The sequence below is a fragment of the Alligator mississippiensis genome, chromosome 1 (genome assembly GCF_030867095.1).
Source record: "Alligator mississippiensis isolate rAllMis1 chromosome 1, rAllMis1, whole genome shotgun sequence".
Lineage (NCBI taxonomy): Eukaryota > Metazoa > Chordata > Crocodylia > Alligatoridae > Alligator > Alligator mississippiensis.
Genome location: NC_081824.1, coordinates 430,764,137 through 430,786,995, shown reverse-complemented (window position 1 = coordinate 430,786,995; position 22,859 = coordinate 430,764,137). Strand labels below are relative to the sequence as shown.

The following is a 22,859-nucleotide window of genomic DNA, read 5'->3' as shown; positions in this document are numbered from 1 at the left end:
TTCATACCAAACCCACTTTTTCCCTACCAATAACTTCAATTTGTTGTTGTCCCCATCCCCCACCTCCGATTTTCAATCCAGTCCCAGTTGTTTCAATGTAAGCCCTTTAAACGAAATAAGCCCCTCTTCAGCATTTGGGAGGAAGAGGGAAGACACACACCAAGAGCACTTTTCACTCTCTCCTCTCCTCCCTGGCATCCAAACAGAATGTTTCTTGTATGGAATCACATTTAAAAAAACCCCAAAACTAATCCATATGTTGTCTTATTTTACTTATTAAATATTTAAATTGCAGTGAGGCCCCATTGTTCCAGGTGTTGGCTAAATACAAATGTCAGACCATACATGCCAACTTTTTGAAGGAAAAAAGAAAGAAAAAAATAAAACCTCCTCCTTCCCACAACAGAAGCTCCTAAAGACCAATACTTGATTCCCAGGTTACAACTCTGCTCTAAACATTGAATCTTATTAGTGATATTAGGCCACTCGAGCTGTTTGTCACTGTCCCCAAAAGAACCTAATTGCAATAGCAGCAGCAGCATTTCAGCCAGGGTGGTGATTCTCTACCAGGGTGTCATAGGCTGTATCTACATAAGATGGCGACTGTGCAGTTGTTACTGCGCATTTAGTACTGTATTTGCATACACAAGTGCTAAATGACTGCACAGCAACCAGAGCATTTGGTACCCTGGAGACAAGAAACAGCAGCACACCTTGTGCCACAGCTACTTGTCCCCAGGGGACGCCTGTGCCATGCACCCTCTGGCATGTAGCAGGTTGCCCCAGGTTGGGTAGAGGAGGCTGGGGCCAGCTACTGTGCTGGCCCCAGCAGCCTTACCTGGAGCCCTGGGGGCTATGGAAACTGCAGCTGCTGTACTCCTGCAGCTTAGAGCCTGGCCAGCAGCCGGAGCATGGCTCTGATGGGCCAGGCTCCGGTTTTGGGTGACGCACACTGCAGCCATGTGTGCTGCCCCACTTTTTTCCGTGCTTGTTTTTTTGACCCTGGGATCTCTGGGAACAGAAGGGGCCTCAGGAGGTCATCTTATTCAACCCTCTACTCCCTGTCTAAACCAATCTAAACCAGTGTTTGTCTTACCTACTTTTAAAAACTTCCAAAAATAGAGATAGGTAATCCATCCCAATGCTTAACTACCCTCGCAGTGAGGAAATTCTTTCTGATACTCTTAGTAAGTGGACAGAACAAGCAAATGGGCCAAATTTGGATGGGAGGAATGGGGGTAACAAATAAATACAATCTTATCTATGGGACAGTTAACCAGTAGTGGTAGCAATCATAGTTCACCACCTGCTTACCTATTAACAGGTTGTAGTCTCATGTGTGCATTACTGAATAAGATGATAGAGGTTTTGAGGAAGGACTTGGAGAACAATGTGTTGGGTTTATGGATTTAGGTTCAATAATCCCACAAAGTAACATGCTAAACCCCATTTCTGACTTCTGCAATTTAATGGGGTCAAAGTCTACCCTTGCTTATATGCTGAATTTCTGGGAAATTTTGGTGAATATTATCAGAGAATACAGCTTGCTATTGTACCCCTAACAACTTTCTGTACATTCTCCTTAATCTGGATATCCCTTTTTAAACTAGGCACCTAGAAATATACTGTGTGCAGTCATACCAAGATAAAAAATGTCAGACCAAATTTATCAGTATATTTGCCAGACTTTAAGAAAGAAAAAAAATAAGGCTCATTATTGATTTTTTTGGTTTTGAAACATTATTCTATTGTATAGCAGAATATTTCTACAAAGGGATGCGCAACAGGTACAAGAAGCCAAAGGTTCAGTAAATAAAGATGTATGTTCCACTCTTCTACCAATCCAATGTGTTATTCAAACTTCTTTAAAAAAAAAAACAAAAAACAAGATGGTTTGAAAGAGAACTAGTGGGTTTTTTTCAGTTGTTCCTTTCTTGAGAAGATGTTATTTGTCACTAGAGCCTGTGCTAAAAGATGGAAATAAAAACTGAACAGCACTTTTATAGGTTCTTCAGAGAAGTTGCACTATACCCTATTATTTTCAGACTAATAATTTGACCCCTGCTGAATAACAAAGAATGTAATTCAATCAGTGATTGTCCTGGAAGTGTAAACTGTGGGAGACTAAGTACAGCAATTAAGGAATAGAAGAACTACAAGAATAAAGTCCAGATTTGTATATTCACAAGATCATTAGTAATTATTAAACAATGAATAAAACATATATATAGAAACAAAAATTAAACACTTGCCCTAGAAGTTTGAGCCCTTGATTTTTAAAAGAGGTTTAAATGTGCATGTGACAAGTACTGAGAAGGATTACTTGAAGTGTAATACAGGTGGAGAAAGATGATAAAAAAGAATTGGGACACAGGAGAGGGGATATTATGGTAAACTCTTTCATGCTGAAGGAGCTAGATAAATTAGAAAATTAAATATAAGTTTTGGTAGCTGTTGATTTTGTAAAGCAATCATAGTATATCAATGGCTATATGTCAACAGCTCTTAACTAATCAAGACTGTCATTCTACTTAGTCTCAGGGTGCAAAGTCTGAATGAGAATATTTCTGTCACTTTGGGTGCATCTACACATGCATTTAAACTGGCCTTAATTTAATGCTCATTAAGCTAATACACTTAAGCAATTTTTGGCAGGTGTCTACACTTACAGGGAGTTGGCAATAAATTTAGTGCCAAGTCCTTGCAGCCCTGCCGTGTGCCCCTACTGGCTGGGAAGACCCAGCACTAAAGTTAGTGCCAGGTGGCATCTAGATGTGCATTAATGCGCTTTAGCTAATCACACCTAAATTTAATACCTGCATTTGCAAGTATCAAATTTAGCTGTGATTAGCCTAATTTTGCCATTTTCATGCATTAAGTATGCGCACGTATAGACGCACATCTATAATGTACATTGATGCATTTTGTGTAGGTGCGCCCTATGTATATGAAAGGGCACTCCTAAAAAAGTGGGGGTAGGAGGTAAGAAAGCCCAACTCCCACGATGATGCTCATATATGAATATTTAGTCATTGTTTCCCTTAATACTCTTAACTTTTTTTTTAATGACAAGAATGCTTTATAAAAGGATAGAATGCTCTCAAGATATATGCACAAAAAGAACAAGAATGGGACCTTATTATTCCAGGAACTCCTGAGGAAAAACAAAATAAAACCCCAACATTTGGCATCACTCCACAAGTTGTGGAGCAAAGGAAGAACTACAATATCCTCACTGATTTCCAGATAAAACACCTTACATTAAAAGGCACCCTAATTTAACCACAACTACTGAGTAGCATTAAGACAACTGATTCTTTTTCATTAAAACAGTAACAAGCATCTTGTCAAGGTTGCTTTACAATAATCTGCCAATGTTGCAATTTGGCCCTTCTGCTTGCATCTGCCACTGACCAGAGTTCTTGTCCTGCAAGTGATTAATCCCATGGGAAAGAACTCTACCTACTGAGAAGTCCCACTGGGGGCATTCAGCGGAGTCATGCTCCCAACTAAAGTTAACAGCAGCTCCATGACTGGCTTCTGCAGAGGTAAGATCAAGTCCTTATTTTGTAGAATTTAAAAGTGAAGAACAGGAGCAGGTTTGTATGTGCAACTCCAAACCAACTTACATGAATACACTGATTTCTTTGATTTTATATTTATGTTAGCTTTTAATGGATTTAGTCTGTTTCTATTTGTAACTGTAATACAGAAATAATAGAGCCAAAAGATATTTAGGTCAGCTTGGGATTCAAAGAATCTATGACAGAAGATTCATAGATTCATAGATGTTAGGGTCGGAAGGGACCTCAATAGATCATCAAGTCCGACCTCCTGCATAGGCAGGAAAGAGTGCTGGGTCTAGATGACCCCAGCTAGATGCCTGTCTAACCTCCTCTTGAAGACCCCCAGGGTAGGGGAGAGCACCACCTCTCTTGGGAGCCCATTCCAGACTTTGGCCACTCTAACTGTGAAGAAGTTCTTCCTAATGTCCAGTCTAAATCTGCTCTCTGCCAGCTTATGGTCATTATTTCTTGTAACCCCCAGGGACGCCTTGGTGAGTAAAGCCTCACCAATTCCCTTCTGTGCCCCCGTGATGAACTTATAGGCAGCCACAAGGTTGCCTCTCAACCTTCTCTTGCGGAGGCTGAAGAGGTCCAGGTGCCCCAGTCTCTCCTCGTAGGGCTTGGCCTGCAAGCCCTTAACCATACGAGTGGCCCTTCTCTGGACCCTCTCCAGGTTATCCACATCCTTCTTGAAGTGCGGCACCCAAAACTGCACGCAGTACTCCAACTGCGGTCTGACCAGCGCCCGATAGAGGGGAAGTATCACCTCCTTGGTTCTGTTCATCATGCATCTGCTGATGCATGATAAAGTGCCATTGGCTTTTCTGATGGCTTCGTCACACTGACGACTCATGTTCATCTTGGAGTCCACTAGGACTCCAAGATCCCTTTCCACTTCCGTGCCTCCAAGCAGGTCATTTCCTAGGCAGTAGGTGTGCTGGACATTTTTCCTCCCTAGGAAGGAGGAATGCAGCACTTTGTTGAATTGCATTCTGTTGTTTTCCGCCCGTATGTCCAACCTGTCCAGGTCTGCTTGTAGTTGTTCCCTGCCCTCCGGTGTGTCCATTTCTCCCCACAGTTTTGTGTCATCCGCAAACTTGGACAGAGTACACTTCACTCCCTCATCCAAGTCGCTGATGAAGACATTGAAGAGTATCGGTCCAAGCGCCGAGCCCTGCAGGACCCCACTGCCCACACCCTTCCAGGTCGATACTGACCCATCCACTACGACTCTCTGGGTGCGACCCTCTAGCCAATTCGCCACCCACCGGACTGTGTAGTCATCCAAGTCACAGCCTCTTAACTTGTTCACCAGTATGGGGAGGGATACCGTATTGAAGGCCTTCCTGAAGTCTAAGTAAACAATGTCAACCCCTACTCCTGCGTCCAGGTGTTTTGTAACCTTGTCATAAAAAGAGACTAGATTAGTCAGGCATGATCTACCTGCTACGAACCCGTGCTGGTTTCCCCTCAGCATAATTTTTCCTGCCAGGCTCTCACAAATGTGAGCCTTGATAATTTTTTCAAAGACTTTGCCTAGGATGGAGGTGAGACTGACTGGGTCCTCCTTCCTCCCCTTCTTGAAATGAATGAATCATGTTGTTATGGAAAGTGTTTGAAGGGCCACTTAGGTGAAACCATTGGTCTTCAACCTTTTGCCCCCCTCCCTCCGCACCAGAAGGCCAGTCCATGGGCTGGATCAGCCTGGTGTGACAGGATTGGCCCTGTTCTGGCCCCTGCCTGCCCTAATCAGACCCCACACCATCCCTGCCTGGCTCCGCATGCTGGGATTGGACCCCATGTCACCCTGCACACCTGATCTAGCATGCAGGGCCCTGCTATTTGGTCTGCAAGGTTCCCAATGGATCTGGAAATTTGGCAGCAACAATCACTTTCCTAACGCCAAATTTTCAGACTTTTTGGCAGCCCTATGGGCAGGATAATATGGCTCTGGGGGCTAGAACTGGCCCACAGGCTTGAGCAACCTTAGGTTAAACTGAACTGATTTTCTTAAGTTGACAGAGGAAAAAGAATATCAGCACCAACAGCCTGTCACTTCATATGGCAAGGGTTATATACAATGGTTCACAAAGGTTATATATATATCTATCCATCTATCTATAAAACAAAAGATATAACAAATTATATAACAATATATAATAACAAAGGTTATACACAAAGGCTCACTGGAGGCCAGATTCTTTTGTTGTTACTCCCTGGTCACAAATTTTATCATTTAAAGTAATAATCTTCTTTTGATTTTGCTTTGAAAGGGTGTTTCACTGAGTTCACTTCATTTGGCAGAGATATCTAATTTGGGGTGAACACAACAGCATAATGGAATGACGCCATTGGGGGTGGGGGTGGAAAGAAAGACCTTTGTGTACCAGGTTACCATTATCCTAGCTGAGAGTTGCTCTTACTCACCCACCTACACCATTGCAGCTGCATGCAACTTAATGATGGATTTGGCCTTTCAGTCTGGCTATTTATATCTCCATTGAGTCTGGCTGTGATGTTATTATTTGTTCTCATCCTCAAGAGAGACATTATTCAGACAGCATGAAATGAAGAGGTACTTTGTACTACAGAAGAGCAGTTTTCAATAACTAGATCATTGTGTCCAAACATAAAGAAAACTTCCTGTTTCCAATTAAGAAGGCTGCATTCCACCTTTATCTGGTGACTCAAAGAAGTGTAAAAAGAAAGGGAAAAGCTGTGGAGATGACAAACAGGCATAGGAAAGGAAAGAGAGGAAGTGATCAACTGTTTCAAATATTCTGTTCTAGAGAAAAAATATTCATATGACTATTTACAGGAAAGCATACTTACTAGATTCCCTGTTAAATGGGAAGTACATTAAGATAATATAGGATCCACATGTCGAGGAGGGGGAGAAGGGTACAAACTGTACCAAACAGCTGGACTTGGCATTTTCTTGCTTACAGTCATTTATATTCTGTTTCCTTCTGTTCTGCTTCATTCAGGTTCATACACCACACCCATCACCAAGGTTTTTAATTGCCTCATTGCCATGAGTTTTTTTCTCATTCACGGTATTTATATTTAAAAGTCCTTATTAATGGCTCTTTAACAAACCCCTTCACACCAGATTACCCTACCAAACTACTATCCCATTATTACATCTCTGGGAAAATAAAGAGGCTTTGCAATGTGCCCAGGAGGCACACAAAAAAAGAGCAAGAGACTGGAGGGAATTACAGAAAGGAGGACCACTCACAGAGGCTGTTTGGCACATGCAGTAAATAGTACTTGACTGAGACTGAATTACAAAGGACAGGTGCACTCCCTGAGTGAGGGGGACTGACTGGAGGCTCAATGGTGCTATTCACACATCATCCACAGTAAGGGGCATTCCAAATGTCCATTTAATTTCTATGGGGCTGTGCCTCCCACTGCCTTCCCTTGTGTTGGAGGTGCAGATGAGTAGATAAACGTTGCCATCTTCCACCTACTGTGTATCCTTCCCACTGACCTGACTCTGCTTTATAAAGGGTAAGAACTGTAACTCCCCCCTAATCCCATTGGTTCTCAGGTATAGTATCAGGGCAAGGGAAGAGTGTCATCAAATGAAGTAATTCAAATGAAATAGTTCTTCTACTTGATTTCATAGATTTAATAGATTTCATAGACATTAGGGCTAGAAGGGACCTTGCAAGATCATCAGGTCCAGCCCCCTGCACAAGGGGCAAGAAGTCAGCTGGCGTCAAATGATCCCAGCAAGATAGGCATCCAAGTGTTTCTTGAAAGTGTCCAGAGTAGGTGCTTGCACCATAAAAATATAAATATGTGTGAAAAATGCTATTAGTTCTTTTACCCCAAATGTTTACTATAAAATAATAGGGAAAATGAAGCAATGGATCTCTACTGTTGAATAACTGATCCAGTATGATGCAAGAGAAATTCAAATCTCTCACTCCACTTTATACACTGATCTATGCTGTCCTTTCACAGCATCTAATGAAGTGAACTCGTATTCATGGAAAAGTTGTGCTCATGTATTTATCTTATTTAGTTAGTCTCTAAGATGTATACCTTCCCTGCCTTCTGCCTGACTTCAAACTAACATGGTTAACTACTCTCTGCCAGAAAAATACCCAACTGACTTTGGTACAGCTAGTTACCTTCAACATTTCTGTGGTTGTTATCACCAATATGCTTTAGACAATTATAGGTTTTGATATGTGCATGAAAGTCACAGCAAAGAGTATTTCAAATTGTTAGAAATAGAGAAAATGCAAACAACAAGGATTCTATACCTGTTTCTGTGCTCATATGCTAGTAGGGCCACTGGGTTTTTTAAATTGGCATGATGAGCACTTTTCTTTGTTTAGTCTCTTTTTACAATGATATACTGCCTTTGCTATTATTTCACAGTCTAACCTGAAACTAACATTTGCAGACACATTTACTGTGCCAAAAGATTCAGCTATGATCTCTTCCAGGTTACTACTTATATTCCAATAAAAGAAAGTGGGGGAAGGAGAGGGACAGGAGGGCAGGGGAAAGAGACAGAAAGCAAGCCAGGCCTCCTTCTAATTCTGCCTTCTGATTCTAGCTCTACATCTTTGGTCTTTTTTGATTTGCTCTATCACAAAGTCTTACAACAAGAAAGAGATAGAAACAATAAATTCAGTGTACAAAAATTAAAGCTCCAGGAATTTCTATGAGGGAGAAAAATTTCAAAGAGTGGGGAGAGTTTTCTGTAAAAATACTAAATGGACTATAAATATAATATAACTGAAAACTTTAATGATTGATGAGCCTATTATTTGGCATTCTATACTGTAATATATCATATTGCTTAATAACCAATAGTCTTATTTATTAGTAATGACAAAATCCAAAAGTTTCAAACGTGTGTGCTTAAATTTAGGCAAGTACCTCTATATTTTGGCAGGAAAGTAAATGGTCCAATATTAAAGATGACAAGTACCTATAATCACTACACATCTGTTCATTTATTTAACTGTCTAGGTATGGAGTTAGGTGCTCAAATCCATGCACTCAAGTTTCTGTAAATTTGGCTTTGTCTGAATGGCACTGGGAGATCACTAAGACATAGCAAATACTGTGCATCTTATTAACAGTAGTCAAAGAATCTCTAATAATTTTTATAACCATTTATTCTTGGAAAGCAATAAAAATACTAGATTGTATGGTTCCCTTTTGTGATAGCTATATAAAATTTTACAACTGTACTAAGATAGCTCTTTGCATACATCAAAGACCAACTGGACTACAGCCCAGGTGTTATTAGTAGAGGGGCAGATCTTTAACTGATGCAAATGTCATTTATTTTATTTGTATGCCTCCCTCCCCCCAAAAAGGTACAGCAAATTTTACAATAAAAACAACATAAATCATAAAAAACAGATACATTATTAAAATAAAATAGTATATGATAAGACAGTTCACCAAGCAATATCCCAAAACTTAACCGTGCCTGCTAAAAGCCTGCCAAGACAAGAAAGTCTTATAATGCTTTTGGAAGAAGTCCAGGCTTGGGCCCTGATGACCCTCAAGGGAGAGAGAGTTCCAAAGCTGAGGAGCAGCCACCAAAAACACCTCCCATGTAGTTTCGCACAAAGAACCTGGTGCACAGACAGAACTTACTCTCAGATGACCTTAGGGGTCATGATGGAATCTAAAGGTCAGACTATTTAGGGCTCAGACTATTTAGGGCTTTATAGGTTAAAACCAGCATCTTCAATTATACTCTGAAAGCTACTAGAAGCCAATGAAGACCCTGGAGCACTGAAGGAATGTGCTCCTAGTGACTCACTCCTATCAGAAGGCATGCCACCACACTGCTGCTGCTGCATGGCCCTCAAGGGGAGGTCCATGTAGAGTACATTGCTGTGTAGTCTATTTTCAAGGTTATGAAAACACAGATGATGATGGTCAGATTCAAATCTCAAAGAAAAGTACACAGCCTTCTCACCAGATGGAATTGGTGAAAGGTACTTATGTACCACTGCGACCCAAAGATCCGGGTGCAGTGAAGAATCCAGGAGCACCACAAGGCAGCAACCCTGAGTGACAAGGGAAGGCTGAATCTATCAATGATAAGTGTTCCTATTACCACTAAGTTATGAAGTCTGTCAACCACCGGCTTGCTCTGCCTTGTCTGGGTTCAGCTTTAATTAGTTTGTTTACAATAAATCCCCAATTATAGCCAGGCACTGGGGAAGGACTGAGACCAGAGGACCTGAGCTGCATGAAAAGGAGAGATAAAGATGGGTGTCATCAGCACTTCACTCCACATCTCCAGGCAAACTTGCTAAGCAGCCTCACATATACATTGAACAAAAAGGATGACAGGATGGGACCCCAAAGAAAAGATCCTGAGGGAACAACAAGTACTCACCCATCACTACCCTCTGGGACCTCCCAAGAAAAAGCAGAATTATTAAGAGTAGGTCTGGGAATACCCATCAAGTATTGTGTTATCCATACCTCATAGTCAACTATATCAAAGGCTACTGAAAGATCTTATAGGATCAACAGGGTACTGTTTCCCTTATTGATCTCCAAATCAAAGTTGTCAACCAAGGCTAGAAGTAGAGTCTCTGTACCATACCCAGGAAGAGGATCAGACTGAATCTGATAGTATCCACACGTGCCTGGAGCTGTTGGGTAACCACCTATTCAATGACCTTCCCCAAAAAGGGAAGTTTAGAAAAGAGACAGAAATTGGCTGGGGAGTCAGCGTCAAGAGATGTTTTTTTGAGCAGGGCCCAGATAATCCCAGGTTTAAGACTATGTAGCATTCTGACCTCCTGGAAGGAGACACTGACATCCCCTCACCATGAATGTCTTCAATCCTATCTTCCCACTACCCACCCCACTACTGGCTTTTGCAAACTAGAACTGGCTTGTAACCAGTTCACAAGTTTTTGCCCACATCCCTCCCACTCCCCAAACATATCCTCTGTATTAGTGTGTGGCAGTGATTGAAAATGAGCCATATAAACCAGACAAAACCAGCCAAAGAAAACCTCCCCCAACCCCAAACTTAGTGTGGCTGCCTAGCTGCTTTTGCCTGACAAGCCCAGCTTGGGAAAGGACACTTTGGAGTGGTGGAACATTTCCACCAATCAGGTAACAGCTGGGGGGGGCTTGGCCCGCCCCTGCTCAGAGCCGGGGGCATGCAAAGAGCCCCTGGGCCTGATTGAAGACTGCGCTTTGCAGGTCCAGCAAACTTCAGGGGTAGGGCCTCTGGTGTAAATAAAAGCCCAGTGTGCTCAGCACGCTGGGCAGACACAGCGAGGGATTCAAGAACAGCAGAGCCAAGAAAAGCTGGGGACCTGTTCCCCAGCAGGCAATAAGCCCAAGGCTCCTGAAGCCACCACTGGAGGAGCAGTCTTGGGAGTGGTGCGAGACTGCTCAGGCTGTTGATGGCACATGGGGACGGTGCATGGAGACCCAGCCCTGGGAGTGGTGTGAGACCGCTAAGGCCCATCAGGGTGCATGGTTTGGTGCATGGAGCCCAGGCTTTGGGAGCCACAAGCAGCGGCTCGAGCCTATAACCCCAGAGGGCCAATGCCACACAGTGCACAGGGCAAGGACCTTGGGGGCCGCAGTGAGGCGGCTCAGGTCTCATCTCCCGGCAAGCGCCCAGGTTCCACAGTGCATAGGGCAGTGCAGCTTATGGCAGGAGACAGCTCAGGCATCATTGTGAGTAACCCCAGCAGGCAGCTGGGCAGGGAGGTGTGCAAGTGGCACACAAGGGAGTGGAGCCAGGGAGCAGTGGCGGCACTTGGGTTAAGCACCCAATGTATAGACAGATGGCTGGAGCCTGAAGGGCCCAGCCTGTGCTAAAAGAGCCCTTGGTGATGAGCCCGGGCATAGGGAAAGAGTAGTGCTGCAGCGTGAGGCCCAGCACCCAGAAGCCAGCAGCAGTGGTACAGCAGCTGAGAGGACCTGAGTCCTCAGTGCCCAGAGCAAGGAGGAACCCAGCGGCGCAGGAGAGGCCTGGAGAGGCACTCTAGCAGAGGAGACCCCATCAAGCTGTTCCCTGACCACTGCCACCCGAGTGAGTGTGAGTCATTGGGCCCTTGGGTCCCACAGGGGAAAGACGTTTGGGGCAGCAAACCCAGAGAAGGAGCTGGGTAAGCAGCCCCCACCCACCTAGTCAAGGCCAAAAGGGGAAGGGCCCCTGGTGCTTCCTGGACACCGTCCCCCCAAGGGACCTCATTGGAAGGAGGGCTATCTCTTGCCATGAGTCAGGGACTATATTAAGGAATAGATGTTATTAAGATTGTTCATGTTTGCGCCTCTTATTTTGTAATTAAAATGTTGTATTGTGATAGGTAAATAGTGTTATTTAGGGTTTGACCTTGGTTATTGTTTAATGTTCACTGTGTAAATATATGTATATGATATTTAGTTTTATGTTTATGTATATTATAACTCAATAAATTGTATATAGTTAAGAACTTTGGGCTTGAGCTAACTCTATGGAGGAAAGAGGGATCCACTTGAAATTCTGGCATCCCTCTCTCAGCACCCCCTCCTGCCTACCCATCCCATCCCATCCGATTGAGAATAGGGCACATCCTTGGGTGTACCCAGGTTACATTAGACTCTGAAGCTAAACGTGCCATATACAAGTGATTTTGTCTGCAAAGTAGGTAGCTGAGTCTTCACAGCAGATTCTGAATGGCTCAATTTTCAGATGGCAGACAATCCAGATTTACCAGGCCTCTCATCATCCAGAAAAGTTTGCCAGGTGGCACTTTTTCAGATGCCATAGCAGAAAACAGTGTCTTTGTTGCTGCCACTGTCACAGCATAGTCCTTTGAAAAGGAGCTATACTGCAATCCAGAATCTTCAGGATGGATTGAGAGCCACCTATGCTCCAGCTGTTTACCGTCTTGGTTCAACTGCTTTGGCTGTCCCATATACCAGGGGAATCTGTTCCACTATAGCAAGGGGGGTGGATGCCTGGGTGCCACCATGTCTATTGCTGAGTCAATGTGCTACTCTACAGTTGGACCAGGCCATCAACAGAGCAGTTGTCAAAGTCAATGGGACTATCCCCCAGGGAGCTCTGGAATACCACTGGCTCTATGAGTCTCCAAAGGAAAAATCATTTCACTGGTCCACCACTGCAATAGGGGCACCTGGGGACAAGGATCTGCACCTTTAGAAGCTAGTAGTCTAACCATGACAGAGGCGTCTTAATGACAACCCCCAATGACTGGAATGCCTGTTCCTAGGCAGGTGCAAAATATTAAATCCAACATGTGCTCTACCACTTGTGTCAGTCCAGTTATCTGGAATAGCCCTATCATTGTCACAGGGGCTTCTGCCCTAAGGAACCAGCCTCGGCATGGGTGTTGAAGTCACCAAAGACAATAAGTCTGTGTGTCCACAGGCCCTTGTTACTAAAGAGGAGAAGGCACAGCACACTAGCCTGGCTGTGTAGGTAGGAAGCAGCTGGGCCAAGGCCAGCAGCACAGCAATATGTAAAGGAGGTTGTTCCTGCACTGATTAGCTGGAGCATGCAAAACAAACCGTGGTACATGAAATATGAAAGAACTAAAGTTAGTGCCGCTACAGGTTTTATGAACATAAAATTGGACATCTAAGCATTTTGGGAGGAGCTTAAAAACATTATTCATAAAGCATGTGCTGAATCAATTGGATATTCCACTTACTGTCACCAAGATTGGTTTGACAAGAACAATGAGGAAATCCTAGCACTTATCCATCAGAAGAGAGCCGCATTCTGCAGTTGGGAAAATGAACACTCCAAGAAGCAAAAACAAGAAGCTTACCACTGGCTAAAAGCTGTAATTCAGAGAAGGCTACCAGACATCAAGAACCAGTGGTGACAAGCGAAGGCCATGCAGATCCCGAGTTTCACTGACCAGCATGACATGAGAAGCTTCTTTCAATCATTAAAAGCCATCCATGGGCCACGTTCTAATGGCTCAACCCCCTTGCAATCCCAGGATGGCTCCACCCTTCTCACAGACAATATATCCATCAAGCAATGCTGGAAGGAGCACTTCAAGACTCTACTCAACTGTGAATCTGAGGCCTCAGCTATAACCATCGAGTCCATCCCTCAACACCCTGTAACAGAACCTCTTGCTGATCCCCCATCCTTCAAGGAAGTCTGCCATAGCATCACTCAGGCCAAGAACAATAAGGCACCAGGCCCAGATGGCATCCATGCAGAGGTCTTCGACACTGGTGGAACAGCACTAGTACAAAAATTTCACTCACTTCTCATCAAAATTTGGGTTAATGAGGTAGTTCCACCTGACTTAAAGAATGCCAATGTTGTGACCATCTTCAAGAAAGGGGACAAGTCAGTGCATGGGACCTAATGAGGCTTTGCCCTCCTTCCCATTGCCAGGAAGATTCTTACTCGCATCGTTCTCAATTGCATCCTCCCCCTTGCCAAAGATGTCCTTCCAGAATACCAGTGTAGCTTTACACCATCTCAGGGTACCACCAACATGATTTTTGTTGCATGAAAGATCCAGGAGAAGTATAGAGAGCAACACCAGGAGCTGTTTATGGAATTCATTGGCCTAAACAAGGCCTTCAACTCTATCAATCATGAAGCCTTATGGAAGGTACTGTCTAAGTTTGGCTGTCCACTGAAGTTCATCGGTGACCTTAGGCTACTCCATGACAGGAGGACTGCCACAGTCCTTTGCAATGGATCAGAGACAGACTCACTTACCACCTGTACTGATGTCAAGCAGGGCTGTATCATCACCCCAACCCTTTTTTTCCATCTATCTTGCTGTGATTTTGATTCTCGCCCATGACCACCCCTGGTCCTGGAATTGGGGTTGAGTATCAAATGGACAGTCAGCTTTTCAACCTGTGGCACCTTCACAGCAAAATGAAAGTTACCAAAACTGACATCACAGACCTTCACTAAGCTACCCCTGACCTTTTTTCAGGTGCCTATCACAGCCTGGGATAACATTGGGAAGACCAAGTGCTCCATCAGCCTGCCCCAGCACAAGCAGCCCTCTTCCCCCCACAGATTACCATTGGTGGAGAACCTCTAGAAAATGTTGAGCATTTCCCATACTTTGGTAGTCACCTCTCCCACTTAGTCAGTCTTGATGTAGAAATCAAACATAGGATTTGCTATGCCAGCATATCCTTTGGAAAGCTGTTTCACTATGTCTTTGCTGACCAAGATCTGCAGATGGAAACTAAGAACCTGGTCTACAATGCAGTGGTTATCATCATGCTCCTCTATGGTTGTGAGATGTGGATGACATATTGAAGCCATCATAAGCGTTTGAAATGGTTCCATCAGCATTGCCTCAGGAAGATCCTTCGCATTAGATGGGAAAACCACTAGACCAATGCCATCATCGTCTCTGCAGCTATGAGGCAGAGATCATGAAACATCAACTCTGCTGGGCTGGCCACTGTATGTGGATGGCTGACACTTGTCTCCCAAAGCAAGTCCTCTTCTCTCAATTTAGTCATGGCAAGAAGATGCTCAGAGGAAGCACTACAAGGATTCCCCAAAAGCATACCTTAGGAAGGGTGGCATCAACCCTACAAACTGGAAAGTGCTGGCTGGTAATGGCACTAGACCAGACATCAAGCTACACCCACTTAGAGGGGAAACAGTCTTGATCAGGAAGCCAAGAAACAGCAGAAGAGGAACAGAAGTGCACAACACCCTGGCCAACAGTTTTGCCGCCTCCCCCCTCCCCCCCCCCCCCCCCCCCAAGGCACCACTTGTCATATCTGTGGAAAAAACATGAAGAGCACAGATTGGACTCTTCGGTCACCTTAAAACTCACTAGTAATTCCCTCCCTAGCAGACATCATTCTCATAGTGAGGGATAACTGATATATATGAAAGAACTAAAGAAGTCAATGCCTCTACAGGTTTTATGAATAGGCAATGGTCAATTTTAGGACCAAGACTGCATACACATTTGTTACTTTTTAATTCTCTCAAACAGACAACGCTGATCTTATGTGAAAGAAAAATGCTTATAGGAGCTTACATAAATATATATGTATGGGCTGGCTTTCTTTACACTGCATCACAGTTTGAAAGGACCTCTCTTAAACTGATTAAATAATCAGTAATAAAATATGTCAGACAAATTGAACCTACAGGTATTTCATTTCAGGCAAGCTACATATGGGATTGATGTCAGCCAGCTCATCCTGTATTATAAGAAGGGTTCTCCGTTCTTCCTTCAAATACTCACACAGCTCCCTATGGTTTTTAGGTGTGTATGCATGTCCGGGACTCTGATCAGGCAGACAAGCATGAGCCAAGTACTGCAAGGGACTCTGAGCAGGCCAAGTACCTCAGCAGCCACACTTGCAGCAAGCCTCAGCTAGAGACTTCTGCCCCATTTCAGGAGCAGTGAGCATCCTGATTGGCTGTGGGGAGTGCTTTCTATCCATTTAACACTAGCTGTGGACCTGGGTTTACAGGCCAGTCAATGGTTTTCTGTGGAAAGCCTCCTGGTTCCTGGAGGCTAGGATAGAGCAGTTCTGGGGTGTAGTTCTGAGTGGTTTTGGGTATTGGGAAAAAAAATTCATTATGCTTAGTTGGTATTCAGATACTCTGGGGATGAACATTATAGAAGAGCCTCTATATAAACAAAAGTGATCTTCAGCCTCCATGCATCTATGTCAAAACCAAGGCAAAAATGCCTATTTTCAAATAATATTTCACATTAAGGTGACTGCTGCAAGACACTCCCATTCGATTCATCTTGTTGCTATTCCATTCATCATCTTTAAACTGGAGTGTCTGAACTTGACTAATTTATGTCTTGTAAAAGCATGGTAAGTCTGGACCTTTAAATTGCAAGTCTCCTTGCTGCCATAGCTAATTTACTCTGAGTCCTGTCTGTCTGTAAACGTTCTAAATAATGGACGCTTCTATTTTTGTCAGCAACTGTGTCCTTTTCAGAATGCCTTCTCATTACATCTTTAGCCTAAGGTTTGACAACAACTGTAGGACACACTTCTCACAGAATCAGGGCGCCAGTAATTTATAAACTAAACCAATAAGGTCCAAAAGTGAAACAAATAGCACTGCTCCTATCCCAGGACTGCTATCTGCCTTCAATTGTGCCCTGGGTCTCCTGGGGCTCTAAATGAACAAATTTCCTGCTGGATACTAACCTATCAGAACATATCTCTGGGACACCTTTTTCCTGTGGTGATTGTTTCACTTGTCTACAATCCCCTACATTACTCCACAGATCCTTTCAGCATCACCTCCTTCCTGGTACTAAGCAACCTTGCTCCCTTAGCTCCACACAGTCTCAATGAGGGTTGAGGCAAGTTGTTGGCCATTACGGCTGCACGAAATTTCACCAGCAGTTTTGTTTTGATGCTGTTTCGACTCGTTTTGAGCTTAAAACACCAAAACCGAAACAAAGCAGAGAGCTTTGAAACAGCCTCGAAACAAAATGAGGCAAGTTAAAACGTTTCGAAATTTTCAAAATGTTTCAAGTTACGAAGCTCAAGCTAGGCTTGCGTGCAGGGAACTCAGAAGCCCCTGTGTCGCAGGGCACTAAGGTGCCATGCTCCTTTAAAGAGCTGAAACTGCTTGGGGAAAAGCCCTAGCAGTGAGTTGGGAGCCCCAGCTGCTGGTTATCAGGGCAGCCAGAATGAGCTAGTGGCCCACACCTGCCAGCGGTCAGCTGTCCGAAAGGTACAGGGCCTGGATCATGTATAAACCCCAGGGCTGAGGCCAAGAAGGCAGTTTCCTGCCAATAGCCAAGGGGGAAGGAGCTCTCCCAGAGCAAGCAAAGGGGAGAGGCCTGGCTGCAGGAGCAGCTTGTGTTACTGTTGAGGAACAGGGTGTGGCTTGAATGATGTTATAGCCGGGTGGCTTGAATTTATGTTATAGCCCAGGGGCTTGTGTTTTGTTTGCTGTTGTACAAGACCAGTGGTTTGGGTGAGGCTATTAGGGGAAGGAGGAGGCCTTATAGGGGGCCCACGGCAGCATAGGAACCATGGCACCAGAGAGGGCGTGGCAGTTGGGGTGCACAGACCCAGGCACCAGAGAGGGCACAGCACTTTGCAGGGTGAGACAGGGCCACGGAGAGCCCAGGGAAGACAAGGGGGCCAAATGACAACAAGGCTCAAACCAAACCATGTCAGTACCATCTGTGAGGCTTGGGGCGTGGTAAAGTGGTGGCTGGAGCCATGCATAGCACATAAGGCTAATATGCCCTGAAACACCCGTTGTGACATCTATTTTGGAGCGGGACACACCAGAGGGTGGGGTCCAGAGAATCAATCAAGACCGTGTCAAAGAGGACTTAAAGGCAACCTCCCTATCAATCATTTCATCAAAGATGCGGTGGGTGAGAATAGAGGGTGCACATTGGGCCAACTTGGCATGGTAAGGGGGCCTTGGGGAGATCACGGCCATCCTGCAGTACCCCATCCTGTGACACCCTGCACTTATCTCCTTGACAGCTGGCAGGCTTTGTGGCCTCTGCAGGGGCTAGCATGCCTGCAGTTTTCACCCTGCTGCACCTTAACACACAGTGTCACCTATGTCATGAGTTTTGCTTGTCAGCAGCTTGAGGTGCAGTTTTCCCCCAAACCTCTGCACCTATCTCCTTGAAACTTGGCAGGCTTCATGCACCATTCCTGCAAGTTTCATCCAAATCTGGCCAGAAATGACAGAAGTTATAGGCTGTTTCAAGCTTCCCCATTATAGCCTATGGGCAAAACAATGAAACAGCAAAACTGCTTCAACAAAACAAAATGCAACAGCAGTTTTGAATCAAAATTAAATTCAAAACGAAATGCTGTTCTGTTGAAACTCAAGTTGAAATGGAACAGTGCAGTTTTGCACAGCCCTATTGGCCATGCTGGAAAATGACACTTATCAGCCATTTCTAGCATCTAAACCCTGGCATGGGACTCCAATTAATTCTGTGTAGGTTTAATTTGCAAACTAGCAAGAGTGGCCTGAGCTGGAGACACCATCAGAAAGTATAAGCGCAAAGTCGAGAGTTTGAGGGGAATCACTGATTAGAGTGGGAACCCCAACCTCCACATCCGAAATACAATAATGTCAGGACAAAAGACTTTTATATGTCTCCTCTGCAAAATACTTCCCCTTAATTATGTGATAGAAACAGTTCTATAAAAGAGTTATTGTGCCATATTTGGAGGTTAACGTCAATCATTAAAGAAAAAGGAAATATTTTAGTGCTGCTTTACATACAAAGCGTAACTCAACCTTAATTATGGCATTACTACAATGTCTCCATGTGTATGACCACACATGTTCACACACATTATCCAATGCAAATGAACCTGTAAGAATATTTAAATCCGCTCATTTTAAAGCCTGTTTTAATCATGGTTTCTGAAACTGTGCAGCGCATGGCTTTTCTTTTTGACAGTTGCAATTAGACTATGTACAGCACCTGTTCAGCTGAGCTACTGCTGACACCCCCTGTCAGCAATTGGTAATTTTCATTGCACAGACTTCAGCATGTAGAAAAGCTTTAATTCTGAACCTTATGAAAGTCTTAAGGCTCTGTAAGAAAATACATTGGAAATATGCCACTTTTCCCATGAAAGAGTGAAATATTGTGAAACTGAAGATTGAAAGTGCGCCATGGCAACTAGCCATCTCAGCAGACCGAAATTTTCCTGAATAGTTCCAAACCCCAGAAAAAATAAGTGTTCCTAACACAAGAGACTTCCTAACAAATAAAGCGTTGTAATTCAACTGCTTAAAGTCTTTAAGCATTCAGTATTCAACATTGTTGAATCGCCACATTAAATTGTTCATATTACAACCCGAAAAAAAGTTACCATAGCATTCCATGCAGTGGTCTGTGTGTTTCAAACATTTAACCAAACAACATATAAAATAATGTAAAACTGTGCTTGAAAAAACAGCTAAATTCAAGCATTATATCTGACAACGTTCGGAGGTATCTAGAAGAGTAAAACCGGGTAAGGTTTTTGTTTTCCCAAAAGAATCCTCTCCCCCCCCCCCCCCCCCCCGCAAAAAAAACCAAACAACCAAAAAAACCAAACCCCAACAAAACAACAAAGAACAAAAACAGGAGGCAGTCATTTACACTCAAACCCACTTTGCTGTAACCAATGAAAAGTATTAGGAAAAACATTTCAGGTTTGAACTGGTATTGAACTGGAGGAAAGGCAGATCCTCAGAGTTTGCTTAAAGTTAAATCTCACAGCATTGAACTTGGGGTGTATGCTGTAGCCGTGTTGGTCTAAGGACACAGGCAGACAAGGTTCATTGGGTAGATGTGATATCTTTTATTAGACCAACTAAATAGTTGGAAAAATTGTTCTATTAAGATTCCAGCCACAAACACTCTGCTTCAGGCATAGGGAGAGTTTGTTTGCATTAGTTTGTTGGTGATTTTTTGTTTAAGCAACATTAGCATGCAAAGTCAAACTAATTTATACTAATACGAAAACTATTTTCCCAGGGAGAATATTGGCTAATTAACCAATTTCCTGCCACAGTACTCTTTCATGGAATCAGATAGTGCCTTAAAGTGAAAGTCTTTGGTAAATACTTCTTTGTTATCAAGAGCCCACTGTGTTTACATAAACTTCCACCTACTTCCCAATTTTCCTTTCAGTGGCAACACAGTCATTTTAACTTCCTACAGATGAAAAGGCTAGTTGCTAGATTAGCTGATTGTGCCTTAGGTGCACAGAAGCCTCTTTAAATTACTACTGTCTCCTACTCCTCTCCTTTGTCTCACTACTTTTTTACTTGTGTTTACTCACCAGAAACACCCTACAAACCTGACTGCTACTCTTTCAAGAAAACTAGCAGTCCAAACAATGCTCTCTCTTCCATGTACTGCCATCTATATTGACTTCAGTTAAAACAAACCATTAAAGTCTTGATCTGGCACTTACATATATGAGTAATCAGTCACATGTACCCCAACGCTTGAAGTTACTTATATAGTCCAATGCAACCACCCACATATAGTAGCATTTGCAGGGCTGGGGCAAAAATAGTCTCCAATTATCCAGTAATTTATTCGGAACAGATACAATCATCATCAGAGAATATATTTAAACTAAACTGAAATTTACCCCCACAGTATCTAGAACAACCAGTGCTGTTTCTATACTAATGTCCATTTTGAGTCACAAAAGCCATCAGTGCTCTAGCTATCTTCCCCCTGACTAACGTGAAATACAAGGCGGCTGCAAAACTCTGTTTTTGTTTCCAGCTTCTAATAATTCTAATTTCTAAAAGTGGTCTCTAAAACAAAAGGCAACTATTTTCTCCACATATCCTTTAATTGATGGCAGTGCCATTTACTGGTGAATGGAGACAGCTCCCTTTTGTGAGCAACTTTCTTTCCTTACAAACTCAGTTTAAATCCCATTAATTAAAGGGGAAGGCCCTGATTTTTCTTGAAACATTGGAGGATGGTGGGCTTTATTCTCATGTAAAACAAGGAAAACCAAGTTTGAGATCTAAGGATCAGATATGATATGGTAGAACATTTTTCTATACTAGCTAATCACAAACCTACAGCTTCATGGGCAGAGTTCTTTGGAAGAATTTCGACACAACTTGTAGAGAAGGAAGGAAGGATAAACAGTCTTGCTTGCATACGCTGTGCCACATCCTGATTCCAGGAAAGAAAACTGAATTTTACCATTAACTTTAGCTGGATCAGGAGTTGAACTACTACTTCTCTTTTTTTCTGTTTTCCTAAATGCAAGCAGTCCATCTGTTTTCAAAGTGCTATTTCATCATTTTGACCTTTTAAAACATTTGTTGTGTTAACTGTCTCTTAAATCTGCAATAAAGGACTGACATCAGGGATGTGACTCCCACAGACTTTCATAGGTTCAGAATTTGGCTGGAAGGTAGAAAGCCAGGTCCAACTCCCTTTAAAGCAAGTAAAAGGACTCCTAGGGTGCGATCCCATTAGCAGGAATGTGGATTTCCCCAGGGACAAACAGCAGTGGTACATATTTGTGCCACTGCTACTTGTCCCCAGGGAACACCCCTGCATGCACACTCTGACATGCGGCAAGTTGCCCTAGATGGGGAAGGGAAGGTGGGGCCAGAACCCAGGCTGGCCCCAGCTGCCTTACCTGGTGTACTGGAGGCCTCCCAGGGCTGCAGCAGCAGTGATCTGAGCTTGTGGAGCCTGGCCAGCAGCTGGAGCATGGCTCTAGCCAATCAGGCTCCGGTTTCGGGCAGCGCACGGTGCCGCCATGTGCACAGCCCTGCTTTTTTCTGCCACAGATTTTTTTGATGCCAGTGTCAAAAAAACCTGCTGTGCTGTAAATTAGCAGCATAGCAAACATGTGCATATGTGCCACATGTGGTTTATGATACCACAAATGGGTTTGTGGTGCTGCAAACTGTATGGGCATGCTAGTCTGGACGCATCCCCACTGGCTTTACCAAAAGTTGGATCAGACTGGGAGAGCTCACATCAGCTGGCACAAACATGCTCATTAAAAAAAAAAAAAAAAAAAAAAAAAAAAAAAGCTTTTTAGGAAATAATTGAGAAAAATATTTCAGGTCTTGGGAATGGGTAGCAGACATAGTTCCCAATAAGCCTTTCCCCTTACCTCTGATCTCAATGCCTTCTGAAACATTTTAGCCATCTATGCACTGAAGAGTTTGCACTTGAATGATATATAGATGCAATAATTTAGAATAGACAAGTATCCTAATTAGATCAGTTTAACAGGTAATCTATAGCCAGAAGAACATTGTTCTCTACAGTGGTACAAGAAAAGAATGAAAATACCAATCTCAATCTAAAAGCCAGACTCTGAATGCAGAATGCCTCCCAAGAAACATGCTTTTCTTTGAAATACCTTAGCACTTAAAGAAATCTGATAAAAGTTAAACATAAATGTAATTGATTAGCATTTCACATACCTCTATGTTGAAGGTTTCCAACATCCGTTAATTAAAAAAGAGCTGTTGTTTTAGATGAGCACGTGAAAATGCTTTGCTTACAAATATTACACAGCTACAGTACAAATCTTATTCCACTCTAGAAAATCTGTTTGGCTTTTGTAAGCAATTGCCTACTGTTGCCTAGGTGTTTGGTTCAATCCTGCAAGATGCTGGGTGCCCTGTATTTCCTTTAATACCAGTTGGTGTGAAAGTGCTCAGGGTCTAAGAGATGTAGTCGCTACCTTGCAGGATTGAGCTCTAAGTTAATATATAACAACTGGCTCCACAGCCCAGTGTGAGATCAGCAAGTTAATCATGTACTTACAAACATGAAACAA

General features: G+C 43.4%; 1 protein-coding gene across 2 annotated transcripts in view; it reads right to left on the bottom strand.

Annotated features, from left to right (window-relative positions):
• SPATA13 (spermatogenesis associated 13) overlaps positions 1-22,859 on the bottom strand; it is a 129,792-nt gene that overhangs the window by 68,640 nt on the left and 38,293 nt on the right. Inside the window, exon 1 of one of the 2 annotated variants that reach the window (XM_014595937.3) lies at positions 22,501-22,658. The exons of the other annotated variant lie outside the window; for it this stretch is intronic. Coding sequence (XP_014451423.1) covers positions 22,501-22,524 — 24 coding nt within the window. The 5' untranslated portion in view covers positions 22,525-22,658. Of the gene's footprint in view, positions 1-22,500; positions 22,659-22,859 lie in introns of those variants that run through there. 2 annotated transcript variants of the gene reach the window in all.